Raw genomic sequence first — 25,127 nt, forward strand, 5'->3', positions numbered from 1 at the left:
AGAGCCTAGACTTTTAGCCTAAATGATATAATAATAATCAACACACTCAAATAACAAATTGTATGAAAACATGTAAACTGCACATAAGGCAATTTTTGCATTAACATGTTTTTACTCTAATTTGTTATTGTTATATAATAATTTACACAGTTGCTGTTATTTTCATGACAACTATTTTAAACATACATTAAATAATCAAGATATCATAAACAGGTTAAGTAAAATATAATATATAGGCTAATATATAGCATTTATTTAGTGAAAGAGTTAGCAAACCAGCAAGCTGTGGACACTGAATGACTTGCCTGAGGTAAATATAAAGCTATGTGAAAAACTAAGTGTTTTATTGACGTATTTCCGCTGTTGAAACACTGATTGAGTGTTTACACGAGTTATGATGCCTTTCAGTAAGTATACTGTATCTTTCAACATACCTTCTGGTGTCCATTCATGTTTATTCTGTAACTGAGGAAGAGATGATCGCGCTCCGCGCTGCCGCATGCATACAGTGATATCTGTCACGCCACATCTAAGAGCGCCAAAACGGCATTTATTGTTTGCATTTCGTGATCAACTAGACATAATTTGAAAGATTACACCTTGCTTATTATCAAAAGTAACAAAACACTGAGCTTATTGCGATTATATGTGGTTAATTGTGGTTAGGCAACAGCCCTGTATTCGTTGTGTACACATAACACATGAGGTGCAATGAGCCGGGGCTGGGCGGGGCAGCAGGGGGCGGGGCGTGTTCGGTTCGCCATGAGAGTATCGCGATACGTATCGTGGGTGGTGTATCGCGGTTTTTCGGTTGGGTTCAAATATCGTTACACCCCTACTGTTTGTTATAACCCAGGTGAAAAAATATGTATTAAAAATGTATTTTATTATGTTTTTAGTACAATACAAATATACTCAAGTATAGTTTTTATACATTTAATAGTATATACCCTAAACATACTCATGTCTGCTGGCCTGATATACGATGGTAATAATCTGTACAATATTGTGAGTACGGTGTATCGTTAGCGAACGTGTATATATCTGTAAGCTAACACTGGTCTCTCTCACCAAGAAACCTGTCCTGTTCTCCACTGGTTCTCCTCACACCACAACTCAATTAGTCTCTGACCGTTCTGTCTAACATTAATCCTGGCCTGTCCCTGCTCTCTTGGCAGCATAGCAGGCTCATAACTGTATGGCTGTGGTCCGTCATACGAGTAAGTATTTCCTCAGCGTCCGAAATGTCATTGCGATCCATTGTTTTCCTGTTGTTTGAATCGGCCGCTCTCCCGCCCGTTACGTCACGCCCGCCACGGCCATTTTCAGACGCGGAAGTAAAATGTTCTCACAAAAACGACTCCAGAAGCTTCTGTAGCATATTTATAAGTATATTTTAAAGAAAATATAGTTCCTACATTATTTTTCTATACATTGACTCGTTGGATCCTCTAACCTGCAATATGCCCTTTAAATGTCACTCTCCTGCAAGGATACATGTTTAGTGGCTGGAGCATCCATATTTAAAATGACATTTGCCCTGAGAAAAATGTATCCAGGCTAAGAGTCTGTAAATCCCTGCCCCCCATCTCACAACTCCCTACACTAGACAAATGTTGCAATGTAGGCTTTTATTTTATACCACAAAAGTTATTCAATAGTCTCATATGAACCTCTAATAAGTAGGGCTGGGCAATAGGGCAAAATTATCACGATACAATTTTTCATATTATTAGTCGATATTAGGGGTGTTCTCGGTAAAGAATCGAACCGTACTGTTCTTCACCCACGGTAACCGTTCAGCACACACTTGCACCGTGGTTCGTTTAAAATCTGACTACGCATCTGTTTAAAAAAACAAAACAGACACGAGTATGTTTGTATGCATGTTTCTGTCGATAGATACGCATTCTGGCTTCCCCTATACTTTGTTTAATGCGAGTGCCGTATGCTCTATATGACCAGTCATTTACGCCGTCATCACCCTGGGGTTGATAATGCGCAAGCGGAGAGACCTGAACAGCACTTGGAAAGCCCTCAAAGTGCTTGAATTTCACTCTTAAACGATTGTATGAACCCTGAGATGAATAATGCAACAAAAAAAGACTATTTCTGCCACGGTTACAGTTAGCGTTACTCAGTCCCTCCAGTTTTTCGCGATTCTGCGATCGCTGAATACAACGCAAAATCAACAAAATGTTGCATTTTTTTGCGATCCTGCATAATTCCTAATTTAACCGCAAAATAATCACAAAAATTCAAAAAAAGTCCTCACAAAGCATTAATTAACTAGAGATATTTCAATTGGGTGATTATAATTTAAAGTTTCAATGCATTTTTACGTGGGTACAGATTACAGAATAGATGTTGCGCACGCGTGATGTCTGTGAGCGGTCTGTCAGAAAAATGGCGAAAGAAAAAGCGTCTCTCCTGCCCTCTCAGCGCCCAGGTTTTCATTAGGCAGTAGCCTACGGCAAACTTATTAACGCGTTTAACATGATTGAATGACATAACAAAAAGTATTATATGCTCGATGGTACTAAAAATAATTATTAAAAGCGCAGTATACCGTGAAAGAGAACTCATTTCAGCCAGTCGAGTGACAGTCTGTCTCTGACTGCAAGTGTGTGTGTGTGTGTAACTGACTGACTGACTGACTGCGTGTCACCGCCTGTCGGCCTAGTTAGAATATTGAATTCTCTTTATAGCGCTTGAACAAATACACATAGCTACAATTACTTCAAAATATTCATCTTGGCAAGTATTTACGTAAACCAATCAGTAATAACTGATTGGGACGTTTGTCATTACTGTAGTAGGTCTTAAAGTGACAGTAACCTAATTTACCTGCTGTTGTTAATGTTAATCAAGCAACAACAATAGGCTACAGCACAATTTTTAAAAAAGAATTTGATTAGACCAAATAAACAAGCTTTATGCATTTTGTTTGTGATTTGTGTCATGTATGACTATTGTGCATCTGACATAATACTATTATGGTAAATGTGATGTCCTGATTATAAAATATAAAAATCGCAAAATATTCCACAAATTTCTGGAAATTACCACCACAAAATCAGTCATTTTGATCGCAAAAATCACATTAAAAAAATGGTGAAATCCTGGAGGGACTGGTTACTACATTCAATCTATGGTTAATGCTGATGATTTGTGGATTCAAAAAACCTTCTAAAACTTGTTCGTTCATGGCACAATGTTTCTCCTGGTTTCCATGTCAGTGTTTGATCTGATACCTGTATTTTATAACAGAGAATTCTGCGCTGAATTTGGATACTTCCCACTAGTTCTCGCAGCGATTCTGTGGTGAATTCAAATGCTTTCTGGATCTCCTAGCGCAGTGAAGTAATGGTGTCTTGAGAGCGCGTGTAAACCTGTTCTAAGCTTGTGCTGCACTATTATTGCTCCGAGCTGATAAACGGTCCACGCAGTGTTAAACGATTAGCGTGGTTTCATTCCACTTTCATTTCGTTAACTGTTTGATTAGACCGTTAGATTTAACGTTTGATTAATTGTTTGGAAAAATAATCGCTAGTTCCAGCCCTCAGTATATTCTCACTTTTCCTCCAAACATTTCATATTGTAGATGTAGGTGTGCTTCTGCTAAAAGTGATCATTTATTTCCATTTGTATGTCACTCACGAAAATATCCAGTTATGTATAGGTTGCAAAAGATTTTCATAGCAGCACTTGTCAAAATCAACACCCACAGATTTCCACTCAAAGCTCAGCAGGGTTTCTGGTGTTTAAAACACCCGTCATTCACAAAATTGTATACCCCATTGCTTGAGTATTTTATTATTATATTATATTAGAATTTTGGAAGCGTTTTGAATAACTGTTTCTTAGCATTGTTTCTGAGAATAACACTTTCAGATCAGTGAACTGCACAGTCTTACACCAGTTAATGCATAATGAACAATAATGTGTACTTTTGTAAACTGTCCTCAGATAAAGGTTAGAAACGGATTTCGCTTTGCATATCAACACCTTTTATCCTACAAGCTGCTTGCCAGCTCTTCTGGTGGCTTGAATGCAAATCAGTTTGAGTTTTGATTTGAAAACCAAAGAAAAATGTTTTCATGAGTTCAAACTCATCATTTGTAAATAGACTTATTTCAACACATTCCACCATATTTAATTTTTGGGGGCTTCAAATTAAGCTTTGTTTTAAATAACTTTTGATTAAAAGTAACCACATTACTCTGATGTGGAGTCTCATTTTGAAATTTTATGGCTCACGGTTTTCATTTGCAAAACTTAGCCAGCATGATTTGGCCTTTGTGTGGTGAAATTGATTAGTTTTATGGTCTTAGGATGTTTCTATAGATTATTTAGATGGGTTGTGATTTATAATAATATTTTCTTGTTATTTCTAATAAACATTTACTAATAGCTTTTATTTTTATTTTAAAATGATCTATAGTATAGGGACGGACGACTTGGCCAAAAAAGTCTGCTCTGGATATTGTCATATATTGCTGTTGCGAATTAATAAGCATTAATCTCTGAAATGCTGAAAATGTCTCATAAATTGCTGCTGCTGAGACATCCAGAAAAAACGAACAAAAGTTGTGTTGTCGGAATGGGAGCTAGTGCGTGCCAGGGCCAGTCACGTTTCCACGGTCACTTCCGGGACTTGATCTGGGCCTCATCTGGGCTTCCTCGGGGCCAATGGGGCTTGAGGAGTGGTCATGAACAAAGGCGGAGTTTATCTGAGTCAGGAGAGCTACTCATTTCCCATGTTTTCATATTAGGCTACTAGCTAACCTCCACAATTAAGACATTTAAAACTATTCTTTAGCTCAAGTTACCTTTAGACACCAGTGTGTGTTTGAAGAACTCTGCTTGAAGAACTTAATCAAATCATGTATGATTTTAATTGTGTATTTATGTACTCCGGTTAAATCATATTCTCCTGTAAATCTCGACTCCTGCGTTCTGTCCGTGAGCTCCCTCTGTTGTTCTGACTGAAAGGATAGAGACGGGAGAGATCGCTCAAAGTCAAACTTCCTCAGATCGCATCATTTCGTGAAAAATGTATAGATATTTTTAAATCCGAGATCTGAGGCTATTGCCCCTGCCTGGCACGTTGTTAGCCCTGGCTTGCACTTGCTAGACAGTGGAAAAGCTGATAATGAGGCCACTCTCTGCTGCCAACAAAAATAGACTAGTTGCTTTTATAAAAGTTAAAGTGCCACTATTATGCTATTTTAAAGTTTCCTAATTTTGTTTAGGTGGTCTTCATGCATCAAAGGTAAAAAAACACATTCGTTTTCTCATAATATGACGAAGAAACTTTTAAAAATGTAGGCTACTTGAACTAGGGCTAGGTGAAAAATATTGATTTCTCGATTTTAATCGATTCTCATTTTTACGAACCGGTTGGGCTATGCTGTTTTCAGTTGATGAATGAATGGAACATTGTAGCGAGCATCCCATCCAATAAATCGCAATAATCTTTGTGCTTTGTTACTATTGATATGAAACAAAGTCTCAGATTTCAAATTAGGTCCATTTTCTTATGAAATTCAAAAACATAAATAGTGTGTTGAGTCAACGCTGTGGCGTGAGATCGCTCTGGCTTAGCTCAGCTCAAGAGAAGCAGCAGCGCGGCGCGCACATGATCTTCTCTTCCGCCTTAATAATACCAGTTACAGCGCGAAATAAACATGAAAGAGCATCTGAAAGTGTGCTAAAAGATAGAGTACAACTTATCGAAATCCGTATCTTTCACATGGAATCGCTCAATCAGTGTTTCAACCGTGGAAAGACATCAGTAAAACGCTTGTAAACAATGTAATGTAACGTCACATTTAACTTACCTCAGAAAAAACATATCCAGTGCCCATAAACTCGTTAGCTAGCTAGAAAAAATAACTCTAGAGAGGAGCATTTTGCCAAATATATGCACCATATTGCATATTCATTATAATTTTTAATGTTTTTCAATATTTAATGCATGTTGTTTGAAAAAATCTGGCAAGTTTTTATGCAGCCACCATTTAAATGTTTATATTTCATATAACTTTATTATTATAAAAATAAATAAAAGTGTAATTTAGGTGTTTGTGGACAAATCAGGTAATTTTTACCTTCAATATTATAGTAGGCTAATGAAGCATAGTGGGCTACAACTGACTACAATAGAAAGTTAACCAAACCATCTAGCCCCTCGTTTAGGAACGAGCTCCTCGGTTTGTTCTGGCTGGTTCTTCTCCTGCTCGGAAACACCCGGTTCTGTCACCCCTTCATTCATGCTGTTATTCACGTTTCTGCCTGCATCCCCATGTGGCGTGAAAGATTGCAGTCATCCAAATTTTTGGGCTAGATGGTTTGGTTAACTTTCTATTTGTTGTATTGACCATTTTAGGGTGGTTTGGATAAATAAACGCCAGTCTCAAATAGAGGCCTGGTCTGTTTTTTAGTTTCGGTTTGTATTTAATCTTCTAAAACCCGTCAGATCGTCTGTTTAAACCAGTTCTGTGGTGCAGATTGCGCGCATCTGGGCGGAGTTGTTAGCGCAAGCAGAGTTAGCGGAGGCCGGAGAGAGAAGGAGATCGTTTTACAGGGTATAGCCTTCATTCTTTCTTGTTGATGTGTTTCGGGCAACAAGTTCATAGGCTCGATGGATATTACCAGTAATGTATTGTTCAGCCCATGGCTGTCACATCGTTTCGTTTTTTTTTTATTCTGCCAATAATCTAAAAGCTATGGTTATATTAAATGTACAATTATCGTTATGTATATACTGACTTCACCCTGTGCTGCAACATACATTTAGTTGTACATTCATTTACAGAAATCAGCTGGTTGAATTCAAATTGATGCTGTTATCGGATTTTCAGGTGATATTCCCAATTCATTCAGTTAACGGACGCTCTGAGGTAAAGTGTTCAGACTGCAGACTAAGCAACGATTGTATTTAATTGTGCCGTAAACAATGTTTTTTTGCGACACCACGATATAAACGATATGGCATAATATGAAACGATAGGCTTTTTATATCGTCCATCCGATATATATCGTCATATCGCACAGCCCTAAATAAACGCTATAAATATTTCTTACATTCTTTGTGACATTCTCTGGAATTTGGTGTTATGGATAAAGTTGGACAAATCATTAATGGTGACCAAGCTCATGATTAGAATACATGACATACTGTCTAGTCACACAAGTTAAAATGTTTCAACACATCTGAAGCTCAAATTGGATCTAAACATTCTTCATGGATGATTTGGGTCTGTCGTTTGTCTTAGAAGTGAAGTGACTTCATGAGTAGATCTAGCCTTGAGCTTTCATTCCCATTAGAGTCCAATGACGCCATTTGTCATAGTCTTTCATTTAGATTATCTCTTATAATCATGCACCCCACTTAAGTGATGGTGCTGTTGGACGCCATCTCGCATACACACAGGATAAAGGTGTGGTGGGATTGTGTGTCTCTGCGGTGTCGTAGTGATTGATGGTGAGTGTTGTTCATTACCACTGAACTGAGGAGGGACACCAAGGCCCCCTCCGGCTATTTTCTGTCTGTGCTCAGGATGTGTCTTATCTCACTGCGTGTTATGATGCCGGCCAACATGCTGTCGTCTTCAAAATTGCCTCAAGCTTGTTGATGCCAAGCATTACTAAGGAAATGGACACCAAATGCAGATTTGATTGGTCGGCCAGTGTAAAAGTCATTCATATTAGTGTTTGGTTTTCCTGAGCATTTGTCCTTTTCTCCTTCAGCGTCTCCATATAAAGCTATTGTCCTATTGATTATCTCGCTCTCGCTTACCCCTCCGTCACGTTCTTGGATCATTTGTGCTTTGGTGCTGTGATGTATGCTAGTATGAGATGTGAGTAAGGTTATTGATCTGTGACAAGCGATGATGCCGTGGATGTGCTGTGGTATATCTGTGATTTGAAGCTTATTGGCTTTGCATAAATGGAATGGGAGATGCATCTGGTCCTGGTTGTTTTGACCAGGTAGTGTAGAAATGAATTGATCTTTTGGTTGCAGGGCTCGCAAAATCGCAAATTGTTTCACCCTGCCCAATGGGCTATCTTAAATAGTTAAATAAATTCCGTCCTTGATTTGTTGTTCTACTTGAATTGTTGTTGTAAGGTAAAATACTATCACGGTTGAATGCGTTTTCGACTACCTCTGAAAGTGGTCCAAAGTGGACAAGCTCAAAATGTTTTAGACCCTGTATATACCTGTATTTATATAATAAATTTATATTTCATAAATTTGTATTTATAGCATAGCTCAACTAACCTTCCTTTTTCTCTCTCTTTTTACCTCTCTTACCAGTGAATGGTAGTGTCTAGAAAGGGTATGTCCCTTCAGGAGAGAGGTGCCAATGTCCAACCGGCCTAATTCCAATCCAGGGGGGTCACTGCGCCGTTCACAGAGGAACACAGCCGCGGCCCAGCCAATAGACCACACACTTGCAGGAAGGTGAGTGTGCAATCGGCAATCTGTATGTAAAACTGTTTGGCAGACTAAGGTTAGGTCTGAATGTGTACCTTTTATCTAGAGCAGTTTTTCCTACAGAATTTGTGCAGCAGGTGTCATGTTGAGGTCACACAACCTTTCCAATGCTATTCTTTTTATCTTAAAGGGATACTCCACTTTTTTTGGAAATAGGCTCATTTTACAACTCCCCCAGAGTTAAACTGTTGAGTTTTACCGTTTTTGAATCCATTCAGCCGATCTCCGGTTCTGGCGGTACCACTTTTAGCATAGCTTAGCATACATCATTGAAGTGGACAAGACCATTAGCATTTCTAAAAAACAAATGACCAAAGAGTTTTGATATTTTTCCTATTTAAAACTTGACTCTTCTGTAGTTACATCGTGCACTAAGACAGACGGAAAATGTAAAGTTGCGATTTTCTAGGCTGATATGGCTAGGAACTATACTCTCATTCCTGCGTAATAATCAAGAAACTTCACTGCCGTACCATGAGTGCAGCAGCCGTAATGATATGACGCAGCGCCTGAAAATAGTTCCGTTGTGTTGACGGAAGGTGGCCTATTTTCAGGCGCTGCGTCATATCATTACGGCTGCTGCTCTCATGGTACGGCAGTGAAGTTTCTTGATTATTACGCAGGAATGTGTAGAATACATTGTCTAGAATAGTATGATTAACTGATTGTCATATAAACATCCAGACAGTAATTTAACTAATTTAACACTACTGTTCAAAAGTTTGGGATCTCTTGTGCTCACTAGGGATGTGACGGTGAGGATTTTTTCACACCGGTTAATCGATGGGGGCTCTTAATCGATGGGGGCTCTTAATCGATGGGGGCTTTTAAATCGCTAATTTAAAGGCACATGTAAAATGCGCGCGTTTGCACGGGCATGCATAATGGTGGTCGTGTGGAGCAACACTGTTTTGTTATTGTGCGCTGAATTGCCACTCATTTGAAAACTAAACTAATTTTTTTTACATTGCTTATAAAAAGCTGATGCAACAGTGTGCACTTCACTTTCACTTATACATTAGCGTCAATTCATCCTTCGCAGGGAGTTTGATGTGATCTGACAAATCAAAATCCACCATTTTTGTCCGACAAAGCAGTCAGGAGAGTAGTTTAGTAGTCTAGATTAGTAGATTAACGTCGGTGGATTTGAACTTGTCTTTAACTGAGGCAGTCTCTCACGACACATTAGAGCCACAAAACGGTAGGCCTATTGTTTAATTTTCTTTGACTGACCAAATTGGAAAGTTGAGACTTTGTTTCATTTTAAATATTACCTGCTCGGTCCTGTCTGTCAGCACGTTGTCAGTGTCCTTATAGGCTACGTGAGTTGCACGTATAAAATTAAGTTAACGAACAACCTCGATCCATCAGGAAACGCCATAGGTCGCTGAATTTCACTGCGCTTCATGAAGAGTTTTTCTTTTGCGTGAAGAAGCCGTTCGCCGGAGATGTGTTAAAGATAGCAGTGCATTCATGATTATTAGGCTACCGGTTTAATAATCCTCCTGGCTCCGGGTCTGAGTGAGTCATTTACTCTCTTACCTTTGTTCTTTGATTAACTTTAATGACACTTTAAGACCAGCTGCTGACAGAGACGCGATCGACACGCGTCCCATTTTCTCACAAATCTCTACGTTAATTTAAGACTTTATTTAAATCATTTAAGACTGCTCTTATGAGGACACTCGACAAAACTGACATTTTGGCATAATTTGTGTGTGTTATGGTTTGTTCAAGCCCGAAAGAGAACTCGATACTGATGCGCGTCTTTTCTGTGGGTCGCGTGTGTGTGTGTAGGCAGGACAGCGTGGTCTCTTTAGTCTTGTCGCGCTTACCGTAAAACTTCAAATAATAGCCGAGTCCCAAATAGACGCCTGTCTCTTTTACACGCCTGGTGTGGCTTCAGGTTTGGGTAAATAAAGGCCGGTCTCAAATAGAGGCCGGGTCAGTGTTTTAGTTTCGGGTTGTATTTAATCCTCTAAAACCGTCAGATCGTCCGCTTTTTTGCGGCCGCCAAAGCAATTTTTTGTCCCTTCAAAGCCTTTTTTGATCGATGAGTGATGTAGAATAGAATGACTGCTGCGCTTGACGAGAGAGAGAGAGAGAGAGAGAGAGAGAGAGAGAGAGAGAGAGAGAGAGAGAGAGAGAGAGAGAGAGAGAGAGAGAGAGAGAGAGAGAGAGAGAGAGAGAGAGAGAGAGAGAGAGAGAGAATGTGGAGCATTTGGAGATTTTTTTTTTTTTAGAGATTAGAGACATACACTCAATGAACAACATCTCAACACTAAATTATAAAGGCCTGTCTCATATAGACGCCTGTCTCAAATACAAGCCGGTGCAATTCGACGGTTTGGGAAAATAAAAGCCCGGGCTACTATTTGAAGTTTTACGGTAATATCATTCACATTAATAAGAGCGTGATCATACAACGGTAGTCAACGGCTGACAGAAAAAAACGGATACTGCATAATTGCGTTAAATTATATAAATATATGCCTATATATAAAAAAAATTTTGCGGTGTCGCGGTGGACAAGTGATGAAACCGGTGTTGCGCCTGAACACTGTGTAACACCGGTAACACCGACTACCGTAGCAAGCCTAGTGCTCACCAAGGGTACATTTATTTGATTCAAAATACAATATTAAAAAAGTAATATTGTGGAATATTCTTACACTTCAAATAAAACAGTTATTTTAAATTGTAATTTTTTCCTGTGACGGCAAAGCTGAATTACTCTTACTCTTCAGTCTTTTAGTGTTGCATGATCCTTCATACACCATTCTAATATGCTGATTTGTTGCTCAAACATGTCTTATCAATGTTGAAAATAGGCAATACACGGCAATGGAGAAGTAGTTGCTATAGTTACGAAATCTCTTACAATAAACAGAACATAATGGACCAATGACTTTTGAACAAGTTTAACATTTACTAAACTATACAGCTGTACTACAATATCTTAGTTATGGAGATTATTAAAGGCGGTCTGACGGACGACACGAAGCATCATAAAATTCAAGAGCATTGTTTCTATACGACACCAGTGGATGCTCAAAATCCTGCCGCACCACTCACATAGTTTTTCATTAAATTACATTATCCAACTCATTGTTATTGTACTCGCGCGTCAACGCAACTTTAATCAGATTCACAGATTTTTTTTTCAGCCTCGAACTTAAGAGCGACAGTACAGAATGACGCGTTCGGTGTCATAGAAGTGACGTGGCTTGACGCCTAGTCTTGTCTACTAACCGGCTTTACAGTAGGCTACAAGAAATCTAAACCAGACCCAAGAACAAAAAAGGGGAAAAAACACCCTAGCAAAAACACCCTAGCCTGCCACTATAATCAGTCACTCTTGCGCACAAGACAACAGCCTGGCAGTGAAAGTGATGAAAATATATGAAAACGGTGTTCATTCAATTTTATTTTGACAACACACACTGTTTCACGCCATAATTTCAACAGGCTTATTTTGAAAATGTACATTGGTTCTTCCTCCTGCTCAATTTAAATGCAATTATCCATCCGTGTTTGAGTTCAGCAGATGACTTAAGGGACCTGTTTGATCCCTTAATTCTTTAAGGGCTAAAGGGTTACTAAGGACTTTGTTGCAACGCATAACAGAACTTAAGGAAACTCAAGTAATTAAGGGAAAATACTTAATGACAGCCTTAAAGTTCCTTAAGTGAACACTAGTGTTTCACAATATACCGGTACTGGAAAGGTATCACAATACCTTGCTATTAATAATGGTACAATTTGAAATGTTATTAGTACCGGTTCTTTAAGAGTGACAGCACTCTAAATAATAAGAGCAGTATTTCTTTATTTGCGCCTATGTGTGACAGCTGGAGTCAGGACGTGTGTGCAGAGCCCTTTTTCCACTGTTTACATTCACTAAACAACAGAAGCAGAACAGTAAAATATACACGCAACGCTTGACAAAGAATGCATGCACGAGAAAATTAAGACCTGTAGCGTGTGCACACACCTTTCACACAGCATGCGATCGCGACTTCAGTTCTCTTTCGCGGATTATTAGGTTTGAATAGTCAAAATTCTATGTAAAAATGCACATCCTGGCGAGTATTCACGTAAACACTGTCGGGTATGTCTTTAGTGAACATAAAGCGTTTGTAAAAAGAAATCTTATGTGTTCTTGCAGGTCTTAAGGGGCCGGACCTGCAGCCTAATATTCGGTGTGATTAATGTTAATCAAACAACAAAAGAAAATAGACAATCACCTAATGCTTGACTAAATAAATGTAATCTATTTATTAAGAATCAGTCTATAGTTAATTTATAGAGTGAAGACTTAATTTTTTCAGCCACAGTAGGTCTATTTAACAGTAGCATTCAAAAAAGAAATTAAGCACTCTTTATTTATTTGTCTCTTATAGTATTTGTCATATTGTTTGTCATTTTCTTTTTTGCTTATTTTTAATAACAAAGAGAAAATAAAATGATCTATTGTAATTGTAAAATTATATATACTAGTGCAAAATGCCCGTGCAAATTTTTTTTGTGTGTTTTTAGCAATTGTTGGTTTGGTGTGTTTGAGTGCACATTGTTACAATTACACAGCAAAAGTTCGGTGACATTTTTATTTGTGCATGGTTGAAAGCAAATACTGATACTGACATAATGACACACAATAAATATGGAAAATTTATCCTATTTATTTTGCATTAGTATGAAGCTGCAGCTTCAAAATGCATGAATTACACTTACGAATAACAGTTAAATGCTGCAAATATTTTTTTCTTACACTTGAAGGGCGATTTACACCTTTACAAATCTTCTCTTGCACATGCAAATTTAATTTACGCTTGCAATCTTATGTACACTTTCACAAATCTTACCCTGTGCATGCGATTCTTTGTCATCATTTTACCTTCATAGATTTGCTGTCACACGATCGGTAAGAGGTAGGGCTGGGCGATATATCGCACGATATTGTTATGCGCATCTAATCAGTAAAGCCGGTTCCTTGATTAATAGTAAATCACCTTCACCTGCTTTCAGATAGAGCGGCATTTACTACAAAGAGCCGTAGTTCACTGACAAGCTGAACCAAATCGCGTTAAAATCGAGGACATATCGCCAACGATATTTAATGCGATATGGCTCAGCTTGTCAGTTAACTACGGCTCTTTGTACACAGCAAAAACTCAGTGTTAAATGAACACACCTGGGAGTGTATACGAGTCCACACTCAAGAGTGTTAAAGTTAATGAGATATTTAAGTGATTAATTGAGTGATGATTGAGCATTATTGAAGACACCTAAAGCAGAATCACTGAAGGAGAAAACCGGAATTTCAGGTCACCATTATGGAGATGAGTGTTTGCTTTAGTTGGGCTCTTGACCCTTATATTATTAACTTTAGATTTTGATCGGCTGTTGTATCCGAGTTATACCTGTCAGATGAACAAAGAAAAAGAAATGATCTAATAGTGTTGGTTATGACATTCATCATTTGAACTAATTGTTTGTGATTTATGCTGTTGGTTACAGCATAACTGAGACTCTGCATAAATATCCAGAATTTGTGATATAATATAAAGGATTTCTTAAGTTGTAAAAAAAAAAAAAAATTATTTTAGGCAGACACAGATATCAAGATTCAGTCAATGCATCTCAACAATGGTGACGAGCAGAATATTTAATTAGGAAAAGTAAATTACATAGACAATTCAGATCATAATTTATTCATACCGCAATGCATGATGGGAGCCATTAATGAGTTGTGATTGGTGGCAACAAGGATTATTATTGTCACCACGGTTGAGATTCACTGGCTGATTATTGATGTCTGTGTTTCTAAATAAATGCATTTGAAAGTGATTTGATCAGAACAATTTTTATTAAATGTTTTGGATTATAAGAAAAATACAATTATCATATGCTGTAGAACCACTAAACTGTTGCTATCAAGTTAAACCAGATCATCTGAATGAGTTTCATTTTTCAGATCACAGCATGATGATGTCAAAACATAACCAACACTATCAGATCACACTTGTCTTTGTTCATTTGACTGTTATAAATCAATAACAGCAGACAAACAAAATTTAAACTTAAAGTATAAGGATCAAGAGCCCAACTAAAGCAAACACTGATCGCTATAACGGTGGCTTACAATTTTAGATTTTCTCCTTCAGTGATTCTGCTTGTTATCATCAGGTGTCTTCAATAATGCTCAATGATCACTAAATTAATCACTTAATTATCTCATTAACTTTAACACTCTTGAGTGTTAATTTAACACTCTCATATCTGCATCATATCGTCCATCTGAAAGCAGGTGAAGGTGATTTACTACTAATCAAGGAACCGGCTTTACTGACGAGATGCGCATAACAATATCGTGCAATATATCGCCCAGCCCTAGTAAGAGGATTACTATACTCGTTAAGCTCGTTAAAGCCTGCTATATACTGTTGAATAGGCAGGGCAACTATTTACCATAGCATATTAAACATCACATAGTTAACATAGCACATTAAACATCACATAGTTAACATATACATGCTAACTTCAGCGCGCATGACACATAACGTTAATAGCATTTACTACAAATGATGGCCGTGAAAGAGACTTGCGAACGCATTAAATATAATATTAAGAAGTAAACAGCGTAGCTGACTTACAGATTCAGTTAACAAATGAATAAGCGCGACGATTCAGGGAGCAAATCTGCTTTCTTCGTCCCTCTGTCTCTGGTCCTGCGCTGTGCTCACTCAGTGTGCAGTGTGAGAGGGGGAGTGGCCAGCGGCTAGAGCGGCCAAAACCAATGTGTGCTTCTTTTAGCGATATATTTAGCGATATCTTTTGCATTTCTAATCCAAACAACTTCAAACTCGGCACTGCACTTACTCGTGCCCGTAGCAAGACACCTGTCAAGTTTGAGATCCATCGGACTAACGGTTCGACAGATATGCGATTAACAGACAGACACACACACAGACAGACAGACGTTCCTGTAATTTATAGATAGATATATTTTAAAATGACTCGTATCTTGAAATAAGATTTTGGTTAGCGAATGTTAACATGATGATAATGTCAATGTTGCAAACATCTCTGTAAGGACGTACACACTAGCATGAAATTATTATTATTTTATTTAATAAAGGGGAGGGAATGGTTAAAAATGCAGGGCAGGAACATGCTGGTCAAGTGAGTTTTAAGTTTTTTTTTTTATTAATTTATAAAACAATGTAGTTCTGTCATAATTTTCAATTACTTTTACTGTTTTAGTTTTTTTCCTGTGGTATCGATTCAGTATCGGTATCGGTATTTTTGTCTGGTATCGTTTCAAAGTCATAATTTTGGTATCGTGACAACACTAATGAACCATGTTTCACTAAGGGTACCCTTAACCTTATAGCTAAGGGCTTTCTTAACTTAAGGACTTTCTTTTAACCGGGCCCTGACCCTAAACTTTTGAATGGTAGTGTAATATAACTCATGATCTCAAGACAGAACCAGCACATAAGAATAATTTTTTTTGTGAAGCAAACTATTCTGGTTATGCGATACCAGCAATAGAAATATATGTAGGTTATTTAGGGGTGCCCAGTCGGTCTCTATAGTCACATTCGATTCAGACTGCAAACTCACAACTTGAATAGAATATAATTTCTTGTTCCACTGTGCTGTGTAATTCAGTAGCAGCACAGCACCTTTCCTGAATTGCAGTGTTGGAATAACTGACGGTGTGTCTCATTTAGGCCTGATACACAGACACGTGGGGTTTCTTTTTGTCTCTTCTCTTTCGAATAAGTTTATATTTATAACTTTATATCCTTCAGTGGCTCAGCCAAATGGCTTATAGTTTAGTTGCCCAACTCAACAAGGGTGATGCTCTTAACTTATGAGAAATGTCTAGCTAGAAACTTGTAATGATTGCTGTTTGTCTTCACCATTGGGCTGACGGGTGTGTAGGAAGTGCTGAGAGTAGGGCTGGAAGAGTAGTCAGCTTGTGAAATTGAATTTGAGGTGTTCCTCATCTACTGCCCATCCATCCCACACTGCTCTCTGCTGTTTAATTCCCAACCTCTCCAGGTTGCAGCCAGAGCAAGTAAACCAAAAAGCAAATTCCCCACCTGAAAGTAGAAGATCTAATTCTAAGGCTTCCAAAGCCCCGCCCAGCTCTGCTGTCGGCTCCGCCCGCGGCAACGCCTCTCGAAGGTATCCCTTTTTCCTCCTGTATTGTGTGTGGGTCTTTTGTGACGTAAGTTCACCATGTGCATACTCCTTCTTCTTGGGTACTCAAGTCCTTCCCCTTTCTGTTTGTTTTTACAGGAACAGCCTCTCTCTATCCGTGGGTTCACACTCGATCCCAGATCCAGATTTAGAAGCAGCAGGAACTTCAGGCCAGCAAGGGAGACGGGAGGGCAGCAGCACCCGCGCTCTCAAACGCAGCTCCGCAACAGATCTCAACATCACCTTTTCGCCCAGCCCGGCCAAGCGGCCCAAAGCAGTGTCCAGCCACCTTTCGGAAAGTTCAGCCAGTGGGCCATCGGCCCCCGCAACCTCACCTGAAGTTACAGAGCCGAAGAAGACTCCAGCATCTGTCAGCACCAAGTCCAAAAAGAGACGTTTAGCAGCCGAGCCGGCTCCTGCCAGAGCCCTGAGCAAGAAGAGCGTGTCCTACCCTGGCCCCAGTGGGGTCTCGAGCACCCCCTCTCAAAAGCGCAAGAAGGCAGACGCCTCTTCGTTGTCGTCCTCTTCCTCCTCCATCCCCAGCTCGAGCAGTTCGGCAGCCCCCCTGCCACCCCGCAGCGAGGCCAGCCGGGCAGCCAAACCCACCAAGCTGGCGTCCAAATCGGCCGCCTCAGCCAAAGCTGGGTGTAGCACCGTGACTGACTCCTCCTCTTCCTGTGCCTCTTCCTCATCCTCCTCTTCCTCTTCCTCCTCGGCCGCCACAGGCGCCAACAGCTGTGCCCCTCAGGGCGCCCGGCTAAAGCAGGGCAAGGATCAGAGCAAAGCGCGGCGGTCGCGCTCCGCGTCCTCCCCTTCCCCCCGTAGGAGCAGCCGGGATAAAGAGCAAAACAAGGCTGCCGGCTCCTCCAAGTTTGACTGGACGTCCCGATTCAATTCCAAAGTCAACCTGCCAAAGCCCAAACTGTCCCTGCCGGGATCGGCCAAGGCTGAGACCTCCTCCAAGCCTGGGCCCTCCGGTCTGCAGGCCAAACTAGCAAGTGAGTGCCCAAACTGCTATACAGAGTTTCCTATCATTTGCTTCTGTATTTTTAAAGAGCTGTTCCAGGTTCAAAACAAGTTGATCCTGTTAAGCACTCACACTGAGATCATAAGTCTTTCCCATATACCCACCAACAAGCACACATATACACATTCTATTATGTAATGTAGATTAAAAAAAAAACTAAAGCTCTTAGGCAATTCGTGGTGTAGGGGTTCTCAAGTTCTGACAAAATAGGAGACTAAATAGTCTGAAGGTTGGTGTGTCTAGGCGATCTTATTGAGACTGGTACAGACTTGGTATCATGACAGCACTAGTTCAATTTTACGGTACCAGTTTTGGTACCATAGAAAAATCCACTGGAACTATTTTATTTAACTATTTGAAAATAAAAATATATAATTACTAAAGGCGCAATATGTAAGATTTTTGGATTAAAATATCCAAAAACCACTAAATCAATGATATTTTGTTGATTTGTGTACTTCAGTTATCCCAAGTGTTTCCAACAAGGTTTAAATCCATATAAATCTGCATTTTTAACCAGTTCAATGCGTCGCCTGTCAATGACGTTATCCGTGTTACCCTCGATTTACGGAAACCCCAAAGATGCTTTGATATATTATGCATTTTATTAGACCGGTGAGCAACTGTTTGGTTACGTTTATCGACAGAAAACCAATTATTTTTATATAGCTAAACATGATTAGTCTTATTTTATCTTGTTTTTTTAATTTACTGTGAATAATGTTTGTACCATGCCTCAGAGACAGCACTATTTGTAGTTGTAGTGACTAACAGCAAAATCAGAAAGAGCTTTATTTGTAAGAACAATAATACTGCATTTTAGAGCATTAGCTCATCCATGAACTTGAGTCCCGTCGGATTGCTTTCCATTGGCTCTGGAGGTGAAGACGACAACTCCCATGATTCCACACTCATTCACGCCGCCATCAAGCTATGTCTTTGTTATTGTTTTGAATAAGTGACCTCTAGCGGCGAAACTTGCATTCTGTACCTTTAATAAAAATTATTTTAAATAAATGATTCTTTAAAACATCATATTTTCAATTAAAAAAACAAACATTGCTTTAAAATAGGTAAGTAAACATTTAGTAATAAATTGAATAAAGGAACACATTACATAAAACAAGTGGCAGTTCTGTTAGTTTGCATTTACATTATCGGATTTTTTTTGTCCCATCCATTGCTTTGTCAATAAAAGCAGTTTTGAATGACTACAATGCTCAACACAACACACTCAAAATCAGTATCGCCTTGGTACCGAAGTGCCAGGACTTCTGACAACACTAATTAAATCAGGTGGTGTATTGAGCATTTGTGTAGCTGTAAAATCAGGGCTGGGCTCTTTATCTAGATGTCAATGTGTCCACAGTCTTGAACAGCCTACATTCTACATCTAGGCTTCAGTTTCATCAGAGCTGCACATGTAGAACACCAGCTGCAATGGTGCTAGAAGTGGACTTCAGTTTTCAGACACCTGCTGGAAGTGAGGCAATGACACAAGCTTTTCCATGACAGATCTGATCTAGGTCTTCTGCAATGGACACTGTAGGCGTTGACAGACATGTAGAGTGAAATGACAATAATTCAACCAAGAATATTTGGAGGATATTATACATTACGCAAATTACACTGCTTTTGATCCTGTTAAGCACTCGCACTATGAGGTCATTAGTCTTTCCCATAGACCCACCAACAAGCACACATATACACATTCTATTTACTGTAGGCAATCTCGAAGTCAAACACCATTACAAAGCATACTTAGTTTATGTTTTGAGGTTAAATCTGATTCTCAAGTACTTTTGTTTTATTCCTTTCTGAATCTGGGTCATATTTCAGCCCAAAATCAAGAGGAAAATTATAGAGAGAAATTAATTTTACAAACCAAAAAAATCAGCATATCTTCCCACCAAATTTGTAGAAAATTTTTTGGAGTTCACATTATATAAAAAATATTTTTTATTCTTTAGATTTTGGGGTGAAATATAACTTGACCGTTTTCATGGGATTCAACCTCACAGGCATGGCAAATTGCTGGTATTTCTACTGTAATTTCATCTGATCCTTGATCTGAGGGCTAATATCCTGAGCAACCCAGCCTTCACAAATCAGTGTCTTCAGTGGCGTGATCGTTGTGATGGTGATCATTTCTTGCCCCAGTAATAGCGGATGAAGCTTTGGTCATGGCAGGGGGAGCTGGCTCAGATTTCAATCCAGTTCAGTGCCAGTGTCCTGGGCTAAAAATACCAGCCTCCTGCTGCCTTACAGTATTGTATGGACAAGAGTCGCGGCTGGATGTATGCTGAGGTAGGAAGGTCTTTTGGTATAGTAGTTATTTTCTGTGTGGATGTGCCTTGCAGAGCTTTGAAATATCAGAATGCCCAGAGGTGGGTCGGCACGCTGGCATGCATGGATATCTAGGCTTATGAGTGCTATTGGTTGGATGTTTAGGATCACATATTGGTTAGATGTTTGTCTTGTCCCTGATTTATCCACTAATGGTTGCTGTAAACTGTTCGGTGAAGGCTCATTGGAGGTGTTTATTTTGAGTAAGAGAGGTCATCCTGTGTAGACAGGTCAGGTTGGGTTGATTATGGAAAGACATGAAGAGTCACGGGAGGGCATGTTGCCAAAGGGCATGGGGCAGAACTTTGCCCAGAATAGACCCTCAGTGTTAGGGTTTGACCACCAGACTGGAGCTGTTGTGTGAATCATCTGACTTTATAGGGAAAGCACTGTCAGAGGTCTTTTAAAGGTTTTGTCTTTAATTTTTCCTTCACTTTCTTTCTATATCCAGCAGGCTGAGTGTTATGACGGTACATATACTGTGTATCAGATGAGTATTTGAAGTTTAAACCGCTTCGAACAGTTTAGTTTTGATGCCTTGTATAACTCTTGGTTGTTAATGGTAGCTAAGCAACGATTAGCATTTTAATAGTGCATATTAATATAGAATTCAACAGATGTGCAGTTAAATGATCACAGGTTTCTCGCACATAGTGAAATGGCTTGATTTCACTTTGATTTTGATGCATTTGAACTAAAAATAAAACTGAAAAAATATAATGTTATCAGACTAAATTTTGTATTGTTCACCAGATCTGGCCAACTGGCCAAACAGATTCATATTTTCACGTTGTTTGGTTCACAGTGATAATATTTTACACACTTAAGATATATGTTGTGCAAACAATAGATTGACTGAAGACAATATCTTTTATTTGACAGACAGTGTGCTTCAATGCTGCCTGTGTAATTTTGCACTGCGTCCAAAAGCTTAGGCAATGGGCAGCCGATTAGTGTCGCTGTTTTATCAGGCAATGACTTTGCAGGCAGCGCTTGCGCACAAAGGCACCACACGATACTGATTTCTGACAGACTTCTGAGGCAGCATTACGGTTTAATGATCTACAGTGAAATAGAGAAAGATCTAATAACTAAGTGAATATTTAATTACTACAATACTAATTTCTTGCTTGAAATTAGGGCTGCACGATATTGGAAAAAACTGACATTGCGATATCTTTTTTTTTGCTGCGATATGAAGAAATACAGAATTTTTCACTAGATGTCTTGAATAGCTCAAGAATTAAATAATTAATAATTTTATAATAATTGGGGTGATTTTGTAGGTAACTGCATATATAAATATAATAATATAATAAAAAAGCTGATTTTTTTTATAAAACAAATAAATTGCAATAAGCTAAACTTGTTGTAATAAATAGTTAACTTATAATAAATACAAAAAATTCTTAGCATCAGTGCCAAAGTAAAACGAGTGGTGGTCATCATAGCTAACAAATAAAGATTAAATTAAACTTAAACTGTATATATATAAAAAAAAATCTGTTTTCTTTCTTTCTTCTAAATGGAGTGCCTAGCAGATAAATAAATTAAATAAAACATTTCTTTCTCACAACTGTTGCATAATATAGTAAAATTTAAATATGAATGTTCAAATATACCAATTTGACTTGAGCATTTTTGGTCAGGAATACCAGTCTATCCACCATCGCAGGCTTGAGACTTGAACGTTGGCAAGGGACTATGTTGCCACTTGCACTGAAAAGCCTCTCTGAGGGGGAACTTGTAGCAGGAATAGATAGATATTTGCGGGCAAGCTTGGTGAGATGTGAAAAGCTTACTCTGTGTGTGTTCCACCATGCAAGTGGATCTTGCTCTTTGTCTATGGAAGGTGTTAGCAAGTAGTTGCTTAATTCTGCTTCCACAGCATCCTTGAGGGTCACAGAGGAATCACCCTTTGCTGCAACTCCGCTCTAAGGGCTTCTTGGCTTTTTTTTGCCTGGGACGTTTCAGCAACCTCGGGCTCCACCTCAGTGCTGCAGCTTAATGTCTCCTCCTGGCATTCCATCATCTCTGATGCAACTCTGGCCTTCACTCTCGGCTTGTTGTTTGCACTGATGAAGTCCATCTTGAACCGGGGTTCCAAACAAGAAGCCACGTCAAGCAGCTCCCGAGTAGTGTCATCTTTATATTTCTCATTAATGCAGTACAACATCTAGGGCTGGACGATATGGCCAAAGTTTATATCACAATATATTTCTTAATTTCGGTCGATACGATATAATTCCGATATCGATATGAAAAATATAAAAGCTTCAGAAAATGTGCCAAGAATGCCCACAACGGATGTCTGTACCTACAAACTTCTGAAAAATGAATTTGCCAAGTCTATGAAACCTCCTCCAATAAAACTTTATAATATTTTATAAAATAAAAAAGTATAAATAAATGAATGTTCACCTTTTATTTGTATGTAGCCTTCATCCAAACAAGAAATGTGAAATCACTGTCAAATAAACAAGACTCAACTTATTCATATTAATATCTTTAAACTTTAAACTATAATATAGGCTGATTTATATTATTCTTATAGATTGAAACAAAAGTGCTTTAGCCATGATAAATACTATTAAAAGTGCTCAGAGTTGCTGCAGAAATCAGAAAGAAGAGTGATCAACAACAAAAACACATGTTGCTCGGGCAAGGACATTGTCGAGTGTTTATGACACCCTGAATTCATTCCGATTGATCAATCTGAATGTGTGGTGTTTACATGAACGCTAAAAAAGTTTTCGGGTTGATGTGCTTGTTTATATTTCACAAACTTCAAATCGGAATATATGTTTTTGACATGCGCTCACTGCACAAAAGAGTTTCCCGGTGTTTGCGCATAACCATTCTCCTACATTTGTTCTTTATTTGTTTTAAACAGCAGAGTTAATATGTATCCGTTTCTGGTCATAATTTGGAGACAATGAGCATATGAACCGTTGTGCCGTGCTTAAGGGTGCTCCGATTGATCGGTCGCCGATCATAATCGGCCGATAATTGCTTTGGGATGTGTGATCGGCGGTCTCTATAAAGGCCGATCCAGAAAAGCCGATCAGATGACGCAAAACTCGCGAGACAATTTTTTTACGCCCTGGTAAAAATGGCTTCACCGGTCTGGCAATTCTACAACAGGGCTCTCAAGTGTCAAGCATTGAGCGTGACAGTCACTCATTTCGGTCTTTTGTCACGCTCTCCCGCCACACATTGTATTTCTCACGCTGAAAAACTATTTGTAATATATTTAATATGCCGCTGGCCAAAACTCTGGCCGCGCCGCTCTCACTGTGGAACCGGCATGAATCAAGCGCGTTTCCTCTGGTGGTGTTCGCCGAGCTACACAATAGCCAATCAGAAAATAGCACTATTGTATCTGGGTAAGATTTAACGCAACAACCAATGACAAAAATGTATCCAACCCCCGTGCGTCCGTCAAATCACTCGTACATATTTTTTTCTCTCATCAAAACTGAATATGTTCATCAGCGGTTACAGTTATATCAAGCAAGGATACTTTTGTGTTTTATTTTGTGATTACACCGGAATGAATAGAGTCCGCAACGGCGATAGATTGAAGCGCGCGACCGAGTGAAGCCTGCGCGAGGCACAGAACACTGTATCCATGCAACTGATCGCCGCGGCAACGAGCGCGCACCTTGAGTTCAAAAACACATTTTAGCGCTAGATTTCTTATTTAATAGCGAACTAAATGAATGATCTGCTAGTTAACTGAAGATGTTTTATTTATTTTAGTGCTGGGCAACGATTAAAAATTTTAATCGCGATTAATCGCATGATTTTCTTGCGATTAATCGCGATTAATCGCATTGTTACGCGCAAACTTTAATAATGAATTCTAAAGTAGTGTATTACTCACTTTTGATTTAAATGTACTGCTATATACACAAAAGTGTAATAACATGTGGTTTGCAAAAACTTTAAACAAATAAGGTGCTTTATACCAGCAGTATTCCCTTTACACAGCAATAAAATATTTATTGTAAATCTCAACCTAAACATTAATGTAATCAAATCAAATATTAAAACAAAGCTATTTGCCACTGCCAGGGCATTACCTTTTATCTAGCTTGTTAAAACGAGTCCAGTTTTCTTGGTTTTTTTCTTAACAGGTATCAACAGGTGTCTTTTAGCAGCAGAAACAGTCTATGTAGTCAGAGGTCATGAGATATAAGTCGACCAACGTTACTTCTCTGATAGTAGCGTTTGGTCATGCCATGGTTTCCCACGTACACTAAGATTGCATTAAACAGAGATAAAGCCCAATTTATACTTCTGCGTCGAACTTACGTCGTACCCTGACGTGCACCTCTCCAAAAATGTAACAATGCGTCAATTCTACGCGCACCGCAAGCGCTGATGGCTAGAACCGCTCCACGGGTTTCACATGCTCCCTCTGCATGTGTAATTGCGCGTCAACGCGGACAACGACGCAGAAGTAAAATCAACCAACGTAGTGTATAGCGACACTACGAACAATACAATACACTACGAACGACACAGAAGTATAAATCAGCCTTTTAGAGTGAGGTGAATTGGTCGAGCGCAAGGTGCAGCGACAAGCGGGTGCGTTCTGTGAAACTGTTGCGGTCATGCTCGCCTCACGCGCTCGCGCGTTGCCGAAGTTGAATTGTCTAAAAGGACTTTGATTGTCTATAACTTTTTGTACACGACGCGCAGTACAAATCATTGGAAGAGAGACTGATCATCGGCTCGCTGTTTGTGAGTTTCCAATATTTAAAAGTTATCAGGACATCAACAGAAGGGAATTCACATTGCAGAGCATCCCCGCTAAACTATACACGCAGGCACATCAGGTAAAGTTATGTATAATTTTAATTTAAGTTAAAAAGACTACAGCTGCGTAGCGCACAGAAGCCGTTGCCGTGGTTACTATCCATAGAGCGCCTGTCATTCACTCGCGGAGCGCTGTCTCCCTTTCTGTTCACCTGAGAGAACCTGCCAAAGCCCCTCCACTGCTGGTTTGGGTGGGTTATTTGCTGGCTGACC

At 39.1% G+C, this 25,127-nt stretch overlaps 1 protein-coding gene across 7 annotated transcripts in view; it reads left to right on the forward strand.

Moving 5' to 3' along the window:
• The window catches only part of trip12 (thyroid hormone receptor interactor 12), an 82,566-nt gene that overhangs the window by 9,596 nt on the left and 47,843 nt on the right, over positions 1-25,127 (forward strand). For 5 of the 7 annotated variants that reach the window (XM_056239390.1, XM_056239394.1, XM_056239393.1 and 2 more), the window contains exons 2-4: positions 8,324-8,470; positions 16,577-16,702; positions 16,817-17,715. In XM_056239390.1, coding sequence (XP_056095365.1) covers positions 8,373-8,470; positions 16,577-16,702; positions 16,817-17,715 — 1,123 coding nt within the window. In that variant the 5' untranslated portion in view covers positions 8,324-8,372. The remainder of the gene's footprint in view (positions 1-8,323; positions 8,471-16,576; positions 16,703-16,816; positions 17,716-25,127) is intronic. The other 2 variants (XM_056239395.1, XM_056239397.1) reach the window with 1 other exon arrangement.

Source organism: Rhinichthys klamathensis, unplaced genomic scaffold (assembly GCF_029890125.1).
Source record: "Rhinichthys klamathensis goyatoka isolate OS25496 unplaced genomic scaffold, OSU_Roscu_1.1 h1tg000561l_1, whole genome shotgun sequence".
NCBI lineage: Eukaryota > Metazoa > Chordata > Actinopteri > Cypriniformes > Leuciscidae > Rhinichthys > Rhinichthys klamathensis.